Below are 14,052 nucleotides of genomic sequence, written 5' to 3'. Positions count from 1 at the left end.
GGATCACTGTTTCCTTATCCTGTTTGTTCTTTTTAAGAGACATTGAGGTATATTTTAAATGAGCAATAAGTTGATTCCTTCTTCAATGTGGTAAAAGTGAAATGGTCAAGATCTCTAACGCTTGTTTGCATTTTTGGCAAACATAGCTCTATATTTTTCAGATGTGCTTAAGATGTTATCCTATTTACAATGTAAACCCCAAGATGCCTACTGTTTCCCACAATGTTCAAATAAAGGACTTGGAACCCACAAATTCCCAAAAAATTATGTCTACTACCAAATTCCTACTTAAATGTAGCTGAAATTTTTGAAAATATGCCCACTGCTTTACTATAGAATTTAACAAAATTTTATTATAGAATTACCAGAGCACTGAATATAAAGCTATATTATTTGTAGTTTTCTTAAGGAGGGGCTGGCAAACTATGGCCCTCTGCCTGTTTTTATAAATAAAGTTTTATTGCAACACAATCACACTCATTTTTTACATATCATCTGTGATTGCTTTCATGCTATAAAAGCAGATTTTAGTAGTTGTGACAGAGATTCTATGGCTGCAAAGCCTAAAATGGTTACTATTTGGCTTTTTACAAAATTTGCTGACCTCCATTCCAAAGGAGCCTTCAGTTAATCTTCATTAATCAAAATGATGCCTCATGAATGTCCTTAACACATGATTAAGTGACCAGAACAATTTGGCTTACCCTGCCTGGGCCTTTCCTCTCAATCGGTAGGATGGGTGATTTGTCTAGATGATTTCCAATGGTGGCGTTAATCATCATTTTGGTTCTCAGCCAATGAGTAATTTCCTTTGTGATGTTTGATTATTTCTGAATGTTTGAGATTTTTTTCACCTCTTATGAAATTGGGAAAACATTGGCAGGGCACATCAGGAGACTGAAGTTCCAGGCCCCTCTTTGCCTCTAATTGATTAAACCTTTTGGTGCTTTGCTTCTGTAAAATGGGCAGGCTGGACAGATGAGGATAACGTTCCTTAAAATAGATCATTATGATCCAGTGTGTGAAGCAGCTCATGGAAGGCCACCTTGCTGCTATACAAGCCCAAGGAAAAGCATCACAGTGGGATCTACAGAGGAAAAACGATTCAGGGAAAGCTTCTTGGAGGAAGTGGTACCTGATCTGAGTCTTGAAGGATGGGAAAGAATTCATGCTGCTGGAGAATGAACTGATGAATAAAGCAGAAGGTATCTTATTGAAGCCATTGTTTTATGTAGCTGATTAGAAAATGTCGTCAGGTTCAAGCATCTAAAGCCCAAGAAAGATCTCTCTAAATTCAAACAAATTCTAACATATGTATTCCACTCTGCTTCTGCATGTATATTATGGAAGGCCACACTGCCCAGCAACCTTTCACAATACAATCACCTTTTGGTGAAAAGAGATTTCTTTTTCTTTTTCATGCAAATACCAAGGTTATAGTCAAGTCTTGAATAAACGTCAGCTGCTATAGGTATAGGTGATATGACAACCATTGCATGGGACACGAAGCTTTCTGGGGGAAATGAAAATAGTCAGAGACAGTGGACAAAGGATCATTCCAGGATTGTAATCAAGGTCAATGAGAGGTGAGATAACTCGAACTTCAAACTATCTTGGCAGTAGGATTAGGCAACATGCTTCCAGCTATCGTTTTTCATGTGGCTAAACCATTCAGACATCCACAACAATAGATTCTGAAGGGAGGGGAATTATCTGAGTTGACTCTGCGATGCAGCCTCAGCACTGACTCCTAAGTAATTGCCAGCTCTCCCACAGTTCTAACTGCTTGGACTGATGTCAGAAGCAGCAATCATTCATGCATTCAACAAATTTTAGTGAGGATGAATTATGTATAAGCACTTTTCTGTACACTCAGGACACAGCCAAAAAATAAGACAAAATCCTTTTCCCTTGTGGAACTTGCATTCCAGTTTACCACCCTTGTATGGAGAAAAGTGGAAAGAGTTTTAACTTCTATCTAACAGGATACGTTGTTGTTCTGAACAGTCCCCAGAGGACATTTTGCAAAAGAGTCTCGTCTAAACCACACCTGTGCCAACTTTCTTCCTGAGCCCTTGTCCCTCCATCTGATTCTGTGTCATAGCTATGTACAGGACAGGGTAAAGCCAAGGCAGCCTGATGCTGTTTCCTTAACATACCCTCATTATCAAGCCACATGACTCCTAAGGCCTCAAAGCAAAAATGCTCATAGACTTGGAACCACTTCTGGGAATCAAGACTAAGAAGATAGTGAGACTTCTGAAAATAATTTAGGGGCAAAAATGCACACCATGGGTTGATTTAACCAAGCTCCTCCTCTCCTACCAAAAAAAGGGGAAAATTGAATGTCAAACTATAAATTAATGGGCAGGTTAAGTTATCATTTTTTCATGAGATGAAATCACAAGCAGCCGTTAAGATTATATTTAGCAAAACTCTATGATAATGTGTGAAAATACTTATTATAAACTGTTTTGTAATCAAGCAGAAAGAAAGCCTATATACATTCAATATAACAAGCATGTGTGAAAATCCACTTTAAAAAAAACATCTAAAAGCCTTGACTTCAAGTCAAGATAGTGGAGTGGGTAAACTCTGTGCTCGCCTCCCCTATGATCATATTGAAAATACAACTGAATTATAGAACAACTATCACTGAGAACCACCTGAAGTCTAGCTAAATAGAAGTCCTATAACTAAAGATATAAAGAAGAAGTCACACGAGACTGGTAGGAGGGGTGGAGACGTGGAAGGGGCAGGTCCCACATCCATGGTATGGCAATTAAGAGTCAAGAGGGATTGCCACGGGGATACGAAAGTCAATTTGGGGAACATAACCAATAATGTTGTAGAGATTTTGTAGGGTATCCAATGGACACTTGTCTCATTAGGGAGACCACCTCAGGGATGATGTAGATGCCTGATCACTGCAGTGTATACCTGAAGCTGAAGCTGAATAATAATGAATGTCAACTATAATTTAATATATAGTCACAAGAAGTGGAGTACAGCATAAGGTATAGAGACAGTGGAATTGTAACGACTGTGTGAGATGTCAGAGGGGTAGTAGATTGGGGGAGGGGGGTTACCACTTTGTGAGGGGTATAAATGAGAAATGTCTATTACAGTGTTTTGTACACATGAAACTAATAAAAAATAAAAATAAAACACAAAAAGATTTTTTAAAAAAAGAATCAAGCTGGATATCTTGACGGCGGAGGTCCCCCCTGAGGGGTGACGGGGCCCAGCCCCACACCAAGCTCTCCAGCCCCAAGCACCAGTGCTGGGAAGAAGAGTCCCCGCAACATCTGGCTGTGAATCCAGAAGGGATTGTCTCCAAGAAAGACGAAGGGCTGCGGGAGACAAAGACACCCTGGTCTTTTTTTTCTAATTTAATTTTTATTTATTTTTCAATTGCAGTTGATATACAATATTATGTTAGTTTCAGGTGTACAGCATAGTAGTTCAGCCCTGAGGTACAGGGTGAACCTGAGTGTTAGGGTGGAGGTGCAGGCATCGACATACCTGTGCAGGTGAGATGCTTTTGCAAAAGTGCTGGGCATCACCCTGCTTCTCTGAATATGCCTTTACAGAAACTCCTACATTTTCCTCTCTATTGTGGAATGTGTTATTCATTTGTTTAAATTTCATCTGATTTAGTTTAATGGTACATGGACTTTTTTTTTTCGGTCTTTAAATATCTTTAAAGGCACTGTCATCCAAGTCTAAGATTTAAGTTTTGATTTTTTCACCTGAAAATTTCACAATTATCTACATGAAACAGTCTTAGGTGAAACATTTTTAAGGAAGTTGAAATCAGTGGGAAATCGGATTTATGCAATAATTGCAGAAAGTGAAGACATGCCTATGTATCTTTCTTATGATGGTATATTTAATCAGAGAACATCACAGCATTGCGGAAAAATCATTCCATGCTATAGTCAGAGACACTCATAATCCAAGAAGGGCCAAGTCTAATCAAATAGATATAATGAGGATTGTGCTTCTGTAATGCCTAGCTCCAAATGTGGCCATTTGTTTTTTTATTTTTATGTTTCATAAAGGCTGAGTAAAACATTAAAGAAAAACATGTATTAAGAGGCAATATAGTTTGGAGGCTGAGAGTACAAACTAAATTCAAACAGATTTGGGTTTGACAGCTGACTCTGTTACTTCTCTCTAGGTGACCATGGGTCAATTTCTTGACCCCTCAAAGCCTGTTTCCTCACCAATAAAATGCAAGTCCTAATATACAGAATAGAATTCTTATTGGATTACATGCCCTGATGCCTGTAAAATGTTCAGCTCAGGGCCTGGTACACAGTTAGTCGTTATGATTGCTATTGTGGTTTTGTTGTTAGTAACCTGTATCCAACCAAGTTCAGAGATTCTCATGTTGAAATGAAGGAGTTTGAAGGTTCAAACTGTGTTAGCTTTGTGGAGAAAACTGTTTCTAAATATATTTAAATATATTTTAACATTGGGTTTTGAACTCTGATAGAAGAGTTTAATAAATCCAATACTTATTTAACAAAATTTCTTATGTACCTGCTTGGTGTTGTACACAATATCCTGGACAGGTGAAAAGGTAGAGAAGAGATAACTAAATAAGCTATGATTTAGACACAGATGTGTTCAAAATGAACAATTGGATGTGACTAATTTTTATAAGTGCTATAATCAATGTCTGATGATGTTTTCCCAGTAAAATGACAATTCATTTATAAATAAGACAATCTTAAAAGCCTCATGGAGGTGGTGATTTTGAAACAGGAGTGGGATTTCCTCAGGCAAAGACCAGGGTGTAGGTCAAGAGGAACAATCTGAGTAGACAGAGTAATATAAATAAAGGAATAGAGGTGGATGGGTGCAGCGGATGTTGAGGGAATTGGATACAGAATGGTAGGTGTGCTGGGTACGTGTTGAATGGAATTCATAAAGTTTCCATCTCGGAGGGCCCCTTCTGTCCTGTTGAAAGAGTTCATAATCTCATTTTAGCTCATGCTGCTATAATAAAGTACCATTGACTGGATGGCTTAAACAACAGAATTTATTCCTCACAGTTCTGGAGGCTGGGCATTCCAATATGAAGGTGCCAGCCAATTCCCTGGTGAGAGCCCTCTTCCTTATTTGCAGCCATATTCTTGCTGTACCCTTACATGGGAGAGAGAGAGAGAAAGAGAGAAAGAGAGAGAAAGGAAGGGAGAGAGCGCGCTCTGGTGCCTCTCCTCTTTCTTATAAAAACGCTAATCCCATCTTGGGGACCTCACCCTCAAGACCTCATCTAAATCTAATTACCTACCAAAGGCCCCACTGCTGAATACCATCACATTGAGATTGAGGGTTAGGGCTTCAATATACACATTTTAGGGGAATGCAAACATTCAGTCCATAACAGATCTCAACCTGTACTTAAAGGAGAAGCCCTGACATTCTCTGAAAAGGCAAATAGAATTACTAGGTTGGTGCTTTAGAAGGTAAATCTGCAGTGAATAGATGAGATGAATTGGAAGGAGATAAAGAGACCAGTTAAAATATTGCTGCATTTTTTGCGGAGTATTTTCTCAATCTGTTGAGACTTTGCTTCCCGACAATTATTGTCAGTACAGCTCAAATAAACTCTTATGAGCTTTCAAAATATATATATATTGCTGCAGTTGTTCAATCTAGATGTACCGTATTTCATGAAACGTACAAAATTATCAATTATTAGACACTAATTTTTATGTATCTCTAAAGAACACAAAAGCAAAAACAAAACTGCCATTGAACTATCATACAATGTCGTGTAGAATTTTATTTTTATACTTATTGAAAAGATAATTTTAGAGGCTTTTAGCCATCAGTTTTTATTATGTTATTCTTTGTATATACGTAAAAGGAAAATATCAACAAGATACATTGGTAGATATTTATAAAGATATTTATAAAACTGTTTCACATTCACAGTCCATTTCCTCTGAATCACTTTTTGATTCAGTCATAATGGTGTATATTATTATAGAGTCTATCTAGATAGATAGATAGATAGATAGATAGATAGATAGATAGATAGATAGATACGGTGATGATTTTTAAAATAAAAATGTGACGACATTAAAAAAAAATCAGCAGAGGACCTGAACAGACATTTCTCCAAAGAGGACATACAGATGGCCAACAGGCATATGAAAGGATGCTCAACATCACTTACCATCAGGGAAATGCAAATTGAAACCACAAGATCGAACCTCATGCCTGTCAGAATGTTATCATTTATAAATCAACAAACAAGTATTGCAAGGATGTGAAGAAAATGGAACCCTCATGCACTGTTGGTGGGTTTATAAAGTGGTGCAACCACTATGGAAAACAGTATGGAGTTTCCTCAAAAAATTAAAAATAGAACTACCTTATAACCCAGCAATTCTACCTTTGTGCATTCATCTGAAGAAATCCAAAAAAAAAAAATTTAAAAAGATGTACACATCCCTATGTTCACAGCAGCATTATTTACAATAGCCAAGATATGAAAGCAACCTCAGTGTCCAGTGATAAACAAATGGATAAAGAAGATGTGGTACATATACATATTCAATGGAATAGTAAATGGTCATAAAAAAAGAATAAAATCTTACCATTTATTACAACATGGATAGACCTAGTGGGTATTATACTAAATGAAATAAATCAGACAGAGAAAGACAAATACCATATGATTTTTAACTTATAGGTGGAATCTAAAAAAATAAATAAACAAATGAACAAACAAAACAGAATCAAACTCATAGATACATAGAACTTTCTGATGGTTGACAGATGGGAGGGGGATTGGAGGATGAGTAAGAAAGGTAAAAGGGATTTAAAAGTACAAATTGCCAGTTATAAAAATAGTCATGGGGATGTAAAGTACAACATAAAGAATATTGTCAAATAATATTGTAATAACTACTGTGTTTCCCCGAAAATAAGACCTAGCCGGACCGTCAGCTCTAATGTATCTTTTGGAGCAAAAATTAATATGAGACCTGGTCCTATTTTACTATAATATAAGACCTGGTCTTCAATATAATATAATGTAATGTAATATAATGTAATATAATAAATATAATATAATAAATATAATATAACATAACATAATATAATATGGATAATAAATATAATATAAAATAATACCTGGTCTTATTTTACTATCATATCAGACCCGGTCTTATATAGTGTAACATAAGACTGGGTCTTATATTAATTTTTGCTCCAAAAGACTCATTAGAGTTGATGGCCCAGCTAGGTCTTATTTTCAGGGAAACATGGTATGTGTGGTGTCAGAGGGGTGCTAGACTAATTGGGGGGATCACTTCTTGAATTATATAAATGCCTAATCATTGTTGTACACCTGAAAATATAATATTGTATGTCAACCGTAATTGAAAAATAAAGTTTAAAAAAGAAAAAGAAAAGCCTTGATGGAAATGTTTCCAAACATTAACCATTGATAAACTTAGGTGTTGAAATTATGGTGTTTTTATACTTTTTGTATTCTTAGTGAACATTCATTATTTTTAGAATTAAAAAAAAAAAGATTTTAAGCCTAAGTACAGTTTTTGAAAGGCAAGGACAAGGTAGCAAGTACAAGTATAAAACGGTTTATCATGGTAGCTAAGATCCTCAATTCTAGAATCAAACTCTCTGGGTCTGAATCCTGGTTCCCAAGTTACTGTGTGACTTTTGCTTGCCCCAGTTTCCCAACTGCAAAATGGGGAGTGATGCTGGTGCCCACCTAAATGGGTGAAAATTAGGATGAGTAGGTCATCCATGTAGAGTGTTTAGCTTTAGCACAGAGCAGAATACCTCGTAAGCACTCAAAATGATAACAGATCCAATACTACAGTGCTTTCATACAAAAAAGAAAAGTTCACAGAAATGGAAAGGTGAGCAAACATCATATCTTCATGCCTCAGGGACAACTCAGAGTTGAGTTTTCAGTAGGCAATTTTCCCTCAGGCAATTTCCCTCAGGCAAATCCTTTTCTGATATTTCAGATTTTCCCCAGAAGAAGATGAAGCGTATGTTGACATTCATTTCATAAGTAATAATTACTTCTTTGGATTTTTAAAGTGCCAGTCATAATTTATTGTGCAAAGTGCCTTTTGGTTTTAAAAACAAGTCTAAAAACTATGTTAATATTCAATAATGCTGTAAAGATTTTGTTGGGTATCCGATGGACATGCGTCCTATTTGGGAGACCACCTCAGAGATAATGTGGATGCCTGACCATGGCATTATACACCAGAAGCTAAACATTAATGAATGCCAACTATAATTTTATATATATAATGTGATGGCTCGGTGTGAGGTCGGAGGGATAATGGATGGGGGGAGGGGGGTTCACAGTGTGAGGGATATAAATGATGAACGTCTAAGTATTACCTTCTTTTGTACACCTGAAACTAAAAAAAAAAAAAAAAAAAAAAAAAAAAAAAAAAAACTATGTTAATAAGATTCTCAGAAAATACTAATCATTAAGATGAAATGATTTCATAAAAATATTATTTATAGTGCTAACAGGCAGTAGTAAATTTGAAGATAAAAGTAATTGTCTGATGGAATCATATTTTTCTGTCAAATGTCTGTTCCAAAAACAGTGAAATCAAAAGTTGGTTTCTTCATGGACGGTGTACATGCCTGACCACTGCACTATACACCTAAAGCTGAAGCTGAATAATACTGAATGTCAACTATAATTTCATATGTATATATATATATATGGTCACAGGATGTGCAGTACAACATAGGGAATAGAGACAATGGAATTGTAACAACTATGTACGATATCAGAGGGGTAGTAGATTGGGTAGTGGGGTTATCACTTTGTGAGGAGTGTAATTGTCTAACTATTATGTTGTTTTGTACACCTGAAACTAATAAAAATTATAAATAAACAAATGGAGAGAGAAGAGACCCATTCCCATGCAGAAGAATTTCAAGTCACATATGCAAACGCATCTCCTGAAGGATATCAGGAGTAATTCCCTCTCAGAAAGTGTGGACAAAGTCATCCAGAGCAAGAAGATTCTGAGAAACTGCCAGTGGAGAGAAACCTCAGGAGACAGCATGACTAAATTTAACAATGCATTCTACATGGGATCTTAGAACAGAAAAAAAAAAGACATTATGTAGACACTAAGGAAATCTGAATAAACTGTGGTAATTAAAAAAAAAAAAAAAAAGCTGGCCTCTTATCGCCAGCACCCAACATCCTTCTTTCTGAGCAAATTAAAACATCTCAATCTGGGTAAAATAAAGTGGTTAATAACTGGACATACACTTTGTCCATAATAGGCTTTTGGTAAATATCTGTAAAGGACACCCATTTATGAAATTGTGGTTTTTATTGCTTGCCAAAACTTGTTTTTTAAAAGAGTGAGAATTCAGTTAAAATTGCACAAATATTAAATCGTGACCAATAAAAAAGATCCAGAGGATAAGAAAGGATTATAAGGAAAGACAGGTTGAAAATTGTTTCTCTAATACTTCCTTCTCCTGAGATGGGGCATCAACTTTTCGCCTGTGAGTGAGAGAGAGAGAGAGAGAGAGAGAGAGAGAGAGAGAGAGAGAAGCTCGCCTTTCAGCTTCCAGAGACATTCTTTACCCTGATTTCTAATCTAGATTTCCTTGCTCTTTGGATCCTAGTAATTCTCTACCCAAAGATAAGTTCTTGACCTTGTTTGGTAACCTTTCTCTGTCTATGGACTCTGCTTTCTCCTTGCATGGAGTATCTGCCTGCTTAACATGGTGAAAAGGTGTTGAACCATGGAGTTTCACAGGCTTAGATTTGAATCTGGCTGAACACTAACGGTATCTATCATCTTCATTCGGTCACTTAACCTTACTCAGCCTCACTGTCTTTGTCTGTAAATCAGACGTAATAAACGCATATCTCACAAAATTACCACTGGGGTTAGATGAGACAATAGATGCTGAAAGATTGGGCGTGGTAGGTAACTTCATTGTGTGTTCCTCCCTTCCCCTGTACGTCTTTGGGTGTGGGGGAGGGGGGCAGTTGGCAGTCATTTGAATCCTAAAAGCCCTTGGTTTATTTCCTGTCTTTCCTTCTCAGACCAGATGGCAAAGTTCTCCCCAACTTGGGGTTTTTAACTTAGAAGAGCATTTGAGCTCTAAATTAACTTCTGCCCACGCACACTTATGTCCCAGGGGAACTGGAAAGGTAGATGAGCTTGTGGTGAGAGCTGTCCCTTTCGGGTGGAGCCTGAGAAGTGGGTCTCTTGCTCAGACCAGTGGGTTCCCATCAGTTCTCTTTCCCCGCAATGAAGTCCGCGTCTGGCTCTGCCCACCTCCCTCCTCAGACTCGCAGAGATTAAGTTGATCCGTCCCTTTGAGCCGAGTTTCTTTTGAGAGGTGCCAACACTTAAACCCTCTCAAGATCTCAGAACCAGCCTGTCCCTGCCCCTGCCCTGCCCAGGAAAGGGGAAAGAAGAAAGCGACGGCGTGGGAGGTAGGAGGAGCGGAGAGAAGCCACAGGTGACTCGGCGCAGCGCGGACCAGGAGAGGGAACTGTCCAGGTCAACGGCTCTGCCCAGCCTGCGCTCCCGGCTCGCCTCCCGCCCCGCTCGACCTCCTTCCCCGGAGCGGTCAGAGGATTTGGAGGGGAAACGGGACGCCGACCGGCCGCGGGCAGTGAAGGAGGCGTCTGCCCGGAGAGCGCTTCTCCAGTCGCGCGCCTTCCGCCCGCAGCCCCGCTCCCCGCTCCCCGCTCCCCGCTCCGGGCCCTGCGGAGCCCGGCGGTGCACAGCAGTCCGCGTCAGCACGGGGGAAACGCTACCTGTGGAAGTAATGCGCGCAGAAGAGGCCCAGAAGCGCAGTCTCAGGCGGGCCAAAGAGAGCGCGGGGCTGCCCGACGAGGATCCCCGCCGGTACCACGAAGGAGGGCAGCTCCTGCAGGAACCAGGCGGCGCGGGCGGGCAGATGGGTAGCCGTGGGCATGGGGCTCCCTGTGTACTTCCCGTAGCCGGAGGGCTCTCCCAAGTACAGTAGCAGGGCCCCCAGGGCGGCCAATGCGACACTGCCTGCCAGCACCGGGCTCTGCTGGCACTGAAGGGGCATCGCGCCGTGTTCCCCACCAGTGAGCAGAGGAGAGCGCGGCCCCCACGGCCCCTTTATGGAGCGCGAGACACCACCCTGTGTCCGCCCCTTCAGCTCTGGCTCCCGCCCTCCATCCTGCCTCCCACCTGGGCGCGGCCAGCCCTGTCTCGTTTCAATGGCAAAGCCCCTTTCGCGGGGCTGGCACTTCGGGAAGCAGCCAGGGTGGAGCGAAGGATGAAGCTTTCGTGGGCTCGAAAACCTGTTCTGGGCCCCCGAGCCTTTGACTAACCCATATCGGCGCCTCCACCCACGAGGCCACCCTCTCCGCCGCCTGCCACTGGTCCCCTCTTTGACTGCCTGTCAAAAACTTGTTCCTCACCCATCAGCCTCTGAAGCTGCAACTTCTGGGACTAGGAAATCAAGAGAGAAACCACAGGGATGGTTTAGCCGGGGTCTTTCTCCCGCCCCATACTTATCCTCCGCGCCCCCGCTAGGCAGCCCCTACCCTCGACAACCCCAAGCCAGGATCGCCCCAACCCTCCGGTTCCTGGTGCTCCGCCGCTCCCCGCCCGCTCCCTCCCCCCAACTCTGCATTCTTCCTTCGACCCGGGGCCCTGATTCTAGGCACTTCCCGTGTCCACCAGCCCCGTGAAGGGGGAGCCGCACTCCCACTCTCAGCATTACTGCCATCGGTGCACCACCCTGCCCTCAGACAGGTATCAACCTCTCCAGGGCTTGAATTCCTCCGCTCTCTGCATCGCTGAGCGCGCCCCTGGGCCTCCAGCCTCTGTTACAGAGGCTCGTCCGCTGAGCGCGAGCGTGGAAGCCCAGATTCCCGCCCAGATAGTGACCCTGTCGCCCGCCCTAACCTCTGCTCTGCGGACTCCTGGAGCTGGCCGGGTTCAGGCTGACGTCTAGGGCTTCTCCGGTGAGACGCCCTCTCCCAGCGTCTAAGCGGTTGAGACGAGTTCCATATGATGGTGCCATTGGATATGCCGCTGCGCTCTAAACACCCAGACGTGGTTCTTTCCCTCTTCCTTCTGTTCGCCGCTCTTCTCTCATCCTCGACCCCGTCGCTTTCCTACCTCGTTCATTATTTCCTCTTGCCTTCTCTGATTCAGCCTCCAGATTTCTTTGGCTGCCCTCCTGCAGTGGTTTATGCTCCTTTTCCCCTCGTCCTTCGTTCTTTAACCTGGCTTCCTCCTTAGTGGTGGCCTCCTTTGCCCACCTGCTGTTGTACATCTTGTCTCTTCTCCCTTGATTACTTTATCCCTATTAATTTTTTCCTCTGGTCCCTACTTCGGACTCCACTCCAGTCCTTCCCGTCCTCTCCCTCCCCTTTCTTGGGCGCCTTCTTCATTCTTCCCCCTTAGTTCCAACTCACTGTCTCTCTGGAACCCCACTCAATATGTCCCCCGTTACTCCTGCCCTGTTATGCTGGCTGTTCCAATGAAAGGCCCGCTGCCCCATCTGCCCAGTTTTGGATTATGACTGATTTCTGGGACATGTGGTGTTTGGTGACCTGTTAGTGCAACAGGGCATCCTCTGCTTGCTGACCAAGAGGTAGTTATCGTCTCCCCGTTAAGTTATAAATTGAATAGTAATCATGCTTCAATGTTCAATTGATGACCATAGAAGAAACACCTCTACTGACTGAAGCACTTTTCATGGAGTAACCCCAGGGATTGGCTCTCACAGCTTCCTGAAGTTGTTTTTGTCCTGGCTCTACAGTGTGGCTTCCTCAGTGACCATCGGCCAGCTGAGAATGCCGAAATCTAGATCTCCAGCAAAGACCTGAGCTTCTCATCTGCATTTCCTCCCTGCTGAACAACTCCACCTGGATGTCCTTCAGAGACCTCCAATTCAACCCTGCCCAAAGCTAAACCAACTTATCTTCCCCTCCATGCCCCATCCACATCCTCTCTCTGGCATTCCTGGTTGTGACCTCTTCTCTGTCATCAGTAGCCGTAGTCTGGGACACTGGCGTGTAGATGCAGGAAACTATAGAGTTCTTGATGCCATGTATATCAGGAGAATGAGGAGTGTGACATTTCAAACCCAACTCAATGGAATAACTCTTTATTTATTTATTTATTTATTTATTTATTTATTTATTTATTTATTTATTTATTTAAAGATTTTATTGGGAAAGGGGAACAGGACTTTATTGGTGAACAGTGTGTACTTCCAGGCCTTTTTTCCAAGTCCAGTTGTTGTCCTTTCAATCCTAGTTGTGGAGGGTGCTGTTCAGCTTTAAGTTGTTGTCCTTTCAGTCTTAGTTGTGGAGGGCGCAGCTCAGCTCCAGGTCCAGTTGCCATTGTGAGTTGCAGGGGGGCACAACCCACCATTCCTTGCGGGAGTCGAACCGGCAACCTTGTTGTTGAGAGGATGCACTCCAACCAACTAAGCTATCCGGGAGCTCAGCGGCAGCTCAGCTCAAGATGCTGTGTTCAATTTTAGTTGCAGGGGGCGCTGCCCACCATCCCTTGTGGGAGTCGAACTGGCAACCTTGTGGTTGAGAGTATGTGCTCCAACCAACTGAGCCATTCCAAAGTGCCGTGATCAATCTTAGTTGCAGGGGGCGGAGCCCACCATCCCTTGCAGGACTGGAGGAATTGAACCGGCAACCTTGTGGGTGAGAGCCCACTGGCCCATGTGGGAATCGAACCGGCAGCCTTCGGAGTTAGGAGCATGGAGCTCTAACCGCCTGAGCCACCGGGCCGGCCCTGGAATAACTTTTTAAATGAAATTTCTCCTGTCTCAACTCCCTCCTCTCCTTTCCCCTCACTTTGCCCAATTGGGGCCTCATTATCACTTTTCACTAATGCTCCAGTTAGCTTTGGCAACATAACGAACTGCCCCAGAAGTCAGTAGCTTACTAGGACCGATGACCTTCAGCTCACGCATCTGTGCATCAGATGGGCGTCAGCTGAGCTGGGCTGGGTTTGGCTTATCTTCACTGCTCACTCATTC

At 42.2% G+C, this 14,052-nt stretch overlaps 1 protein-coding gene across 1 annotated transcript in view; it reads right to left on the bottom strand.

The window, feature by feature from the left end:
- The window catches only part of SRD5A2 (steroid 5 alpha-reductase 2), a gene marked incomplete at its 5' end in the record, with an annotated part of 47,741 nt that extends 36,641 nt beyond the window's left edge, over positions 1–11,100 (bottom strand). Inside the window, one exon of the mRNA XM_081068743.1 lies at positions 10,820–11,100. Within this exon, the coding sequence (XP_080924869.1) occupies positions 10,820–11,100 (281 nt within the window). The remainder of the gene's footprint in view (positions 1–10,819) is intronic.
- Between the last annotated feature and the right edge of the window lie 2,952 nt (positions 11,101–14,052).

Source organism: Rhinolophus hipposideros, assembly GCF_964194185.1.
Source record: "Rhinolophus hipposideros genome assembly, chromosome: 12".
Taxonomy (NCBI): Eukaryota; Metazoa; Chordata; class Mammalia; order Chiroptera; family Rhinolophidae; genus Rhinolophus; species Rhinolophus hipposideros.
This window is presented reverse-complemented; position numbering and strand designations above follow the sequence as displayed.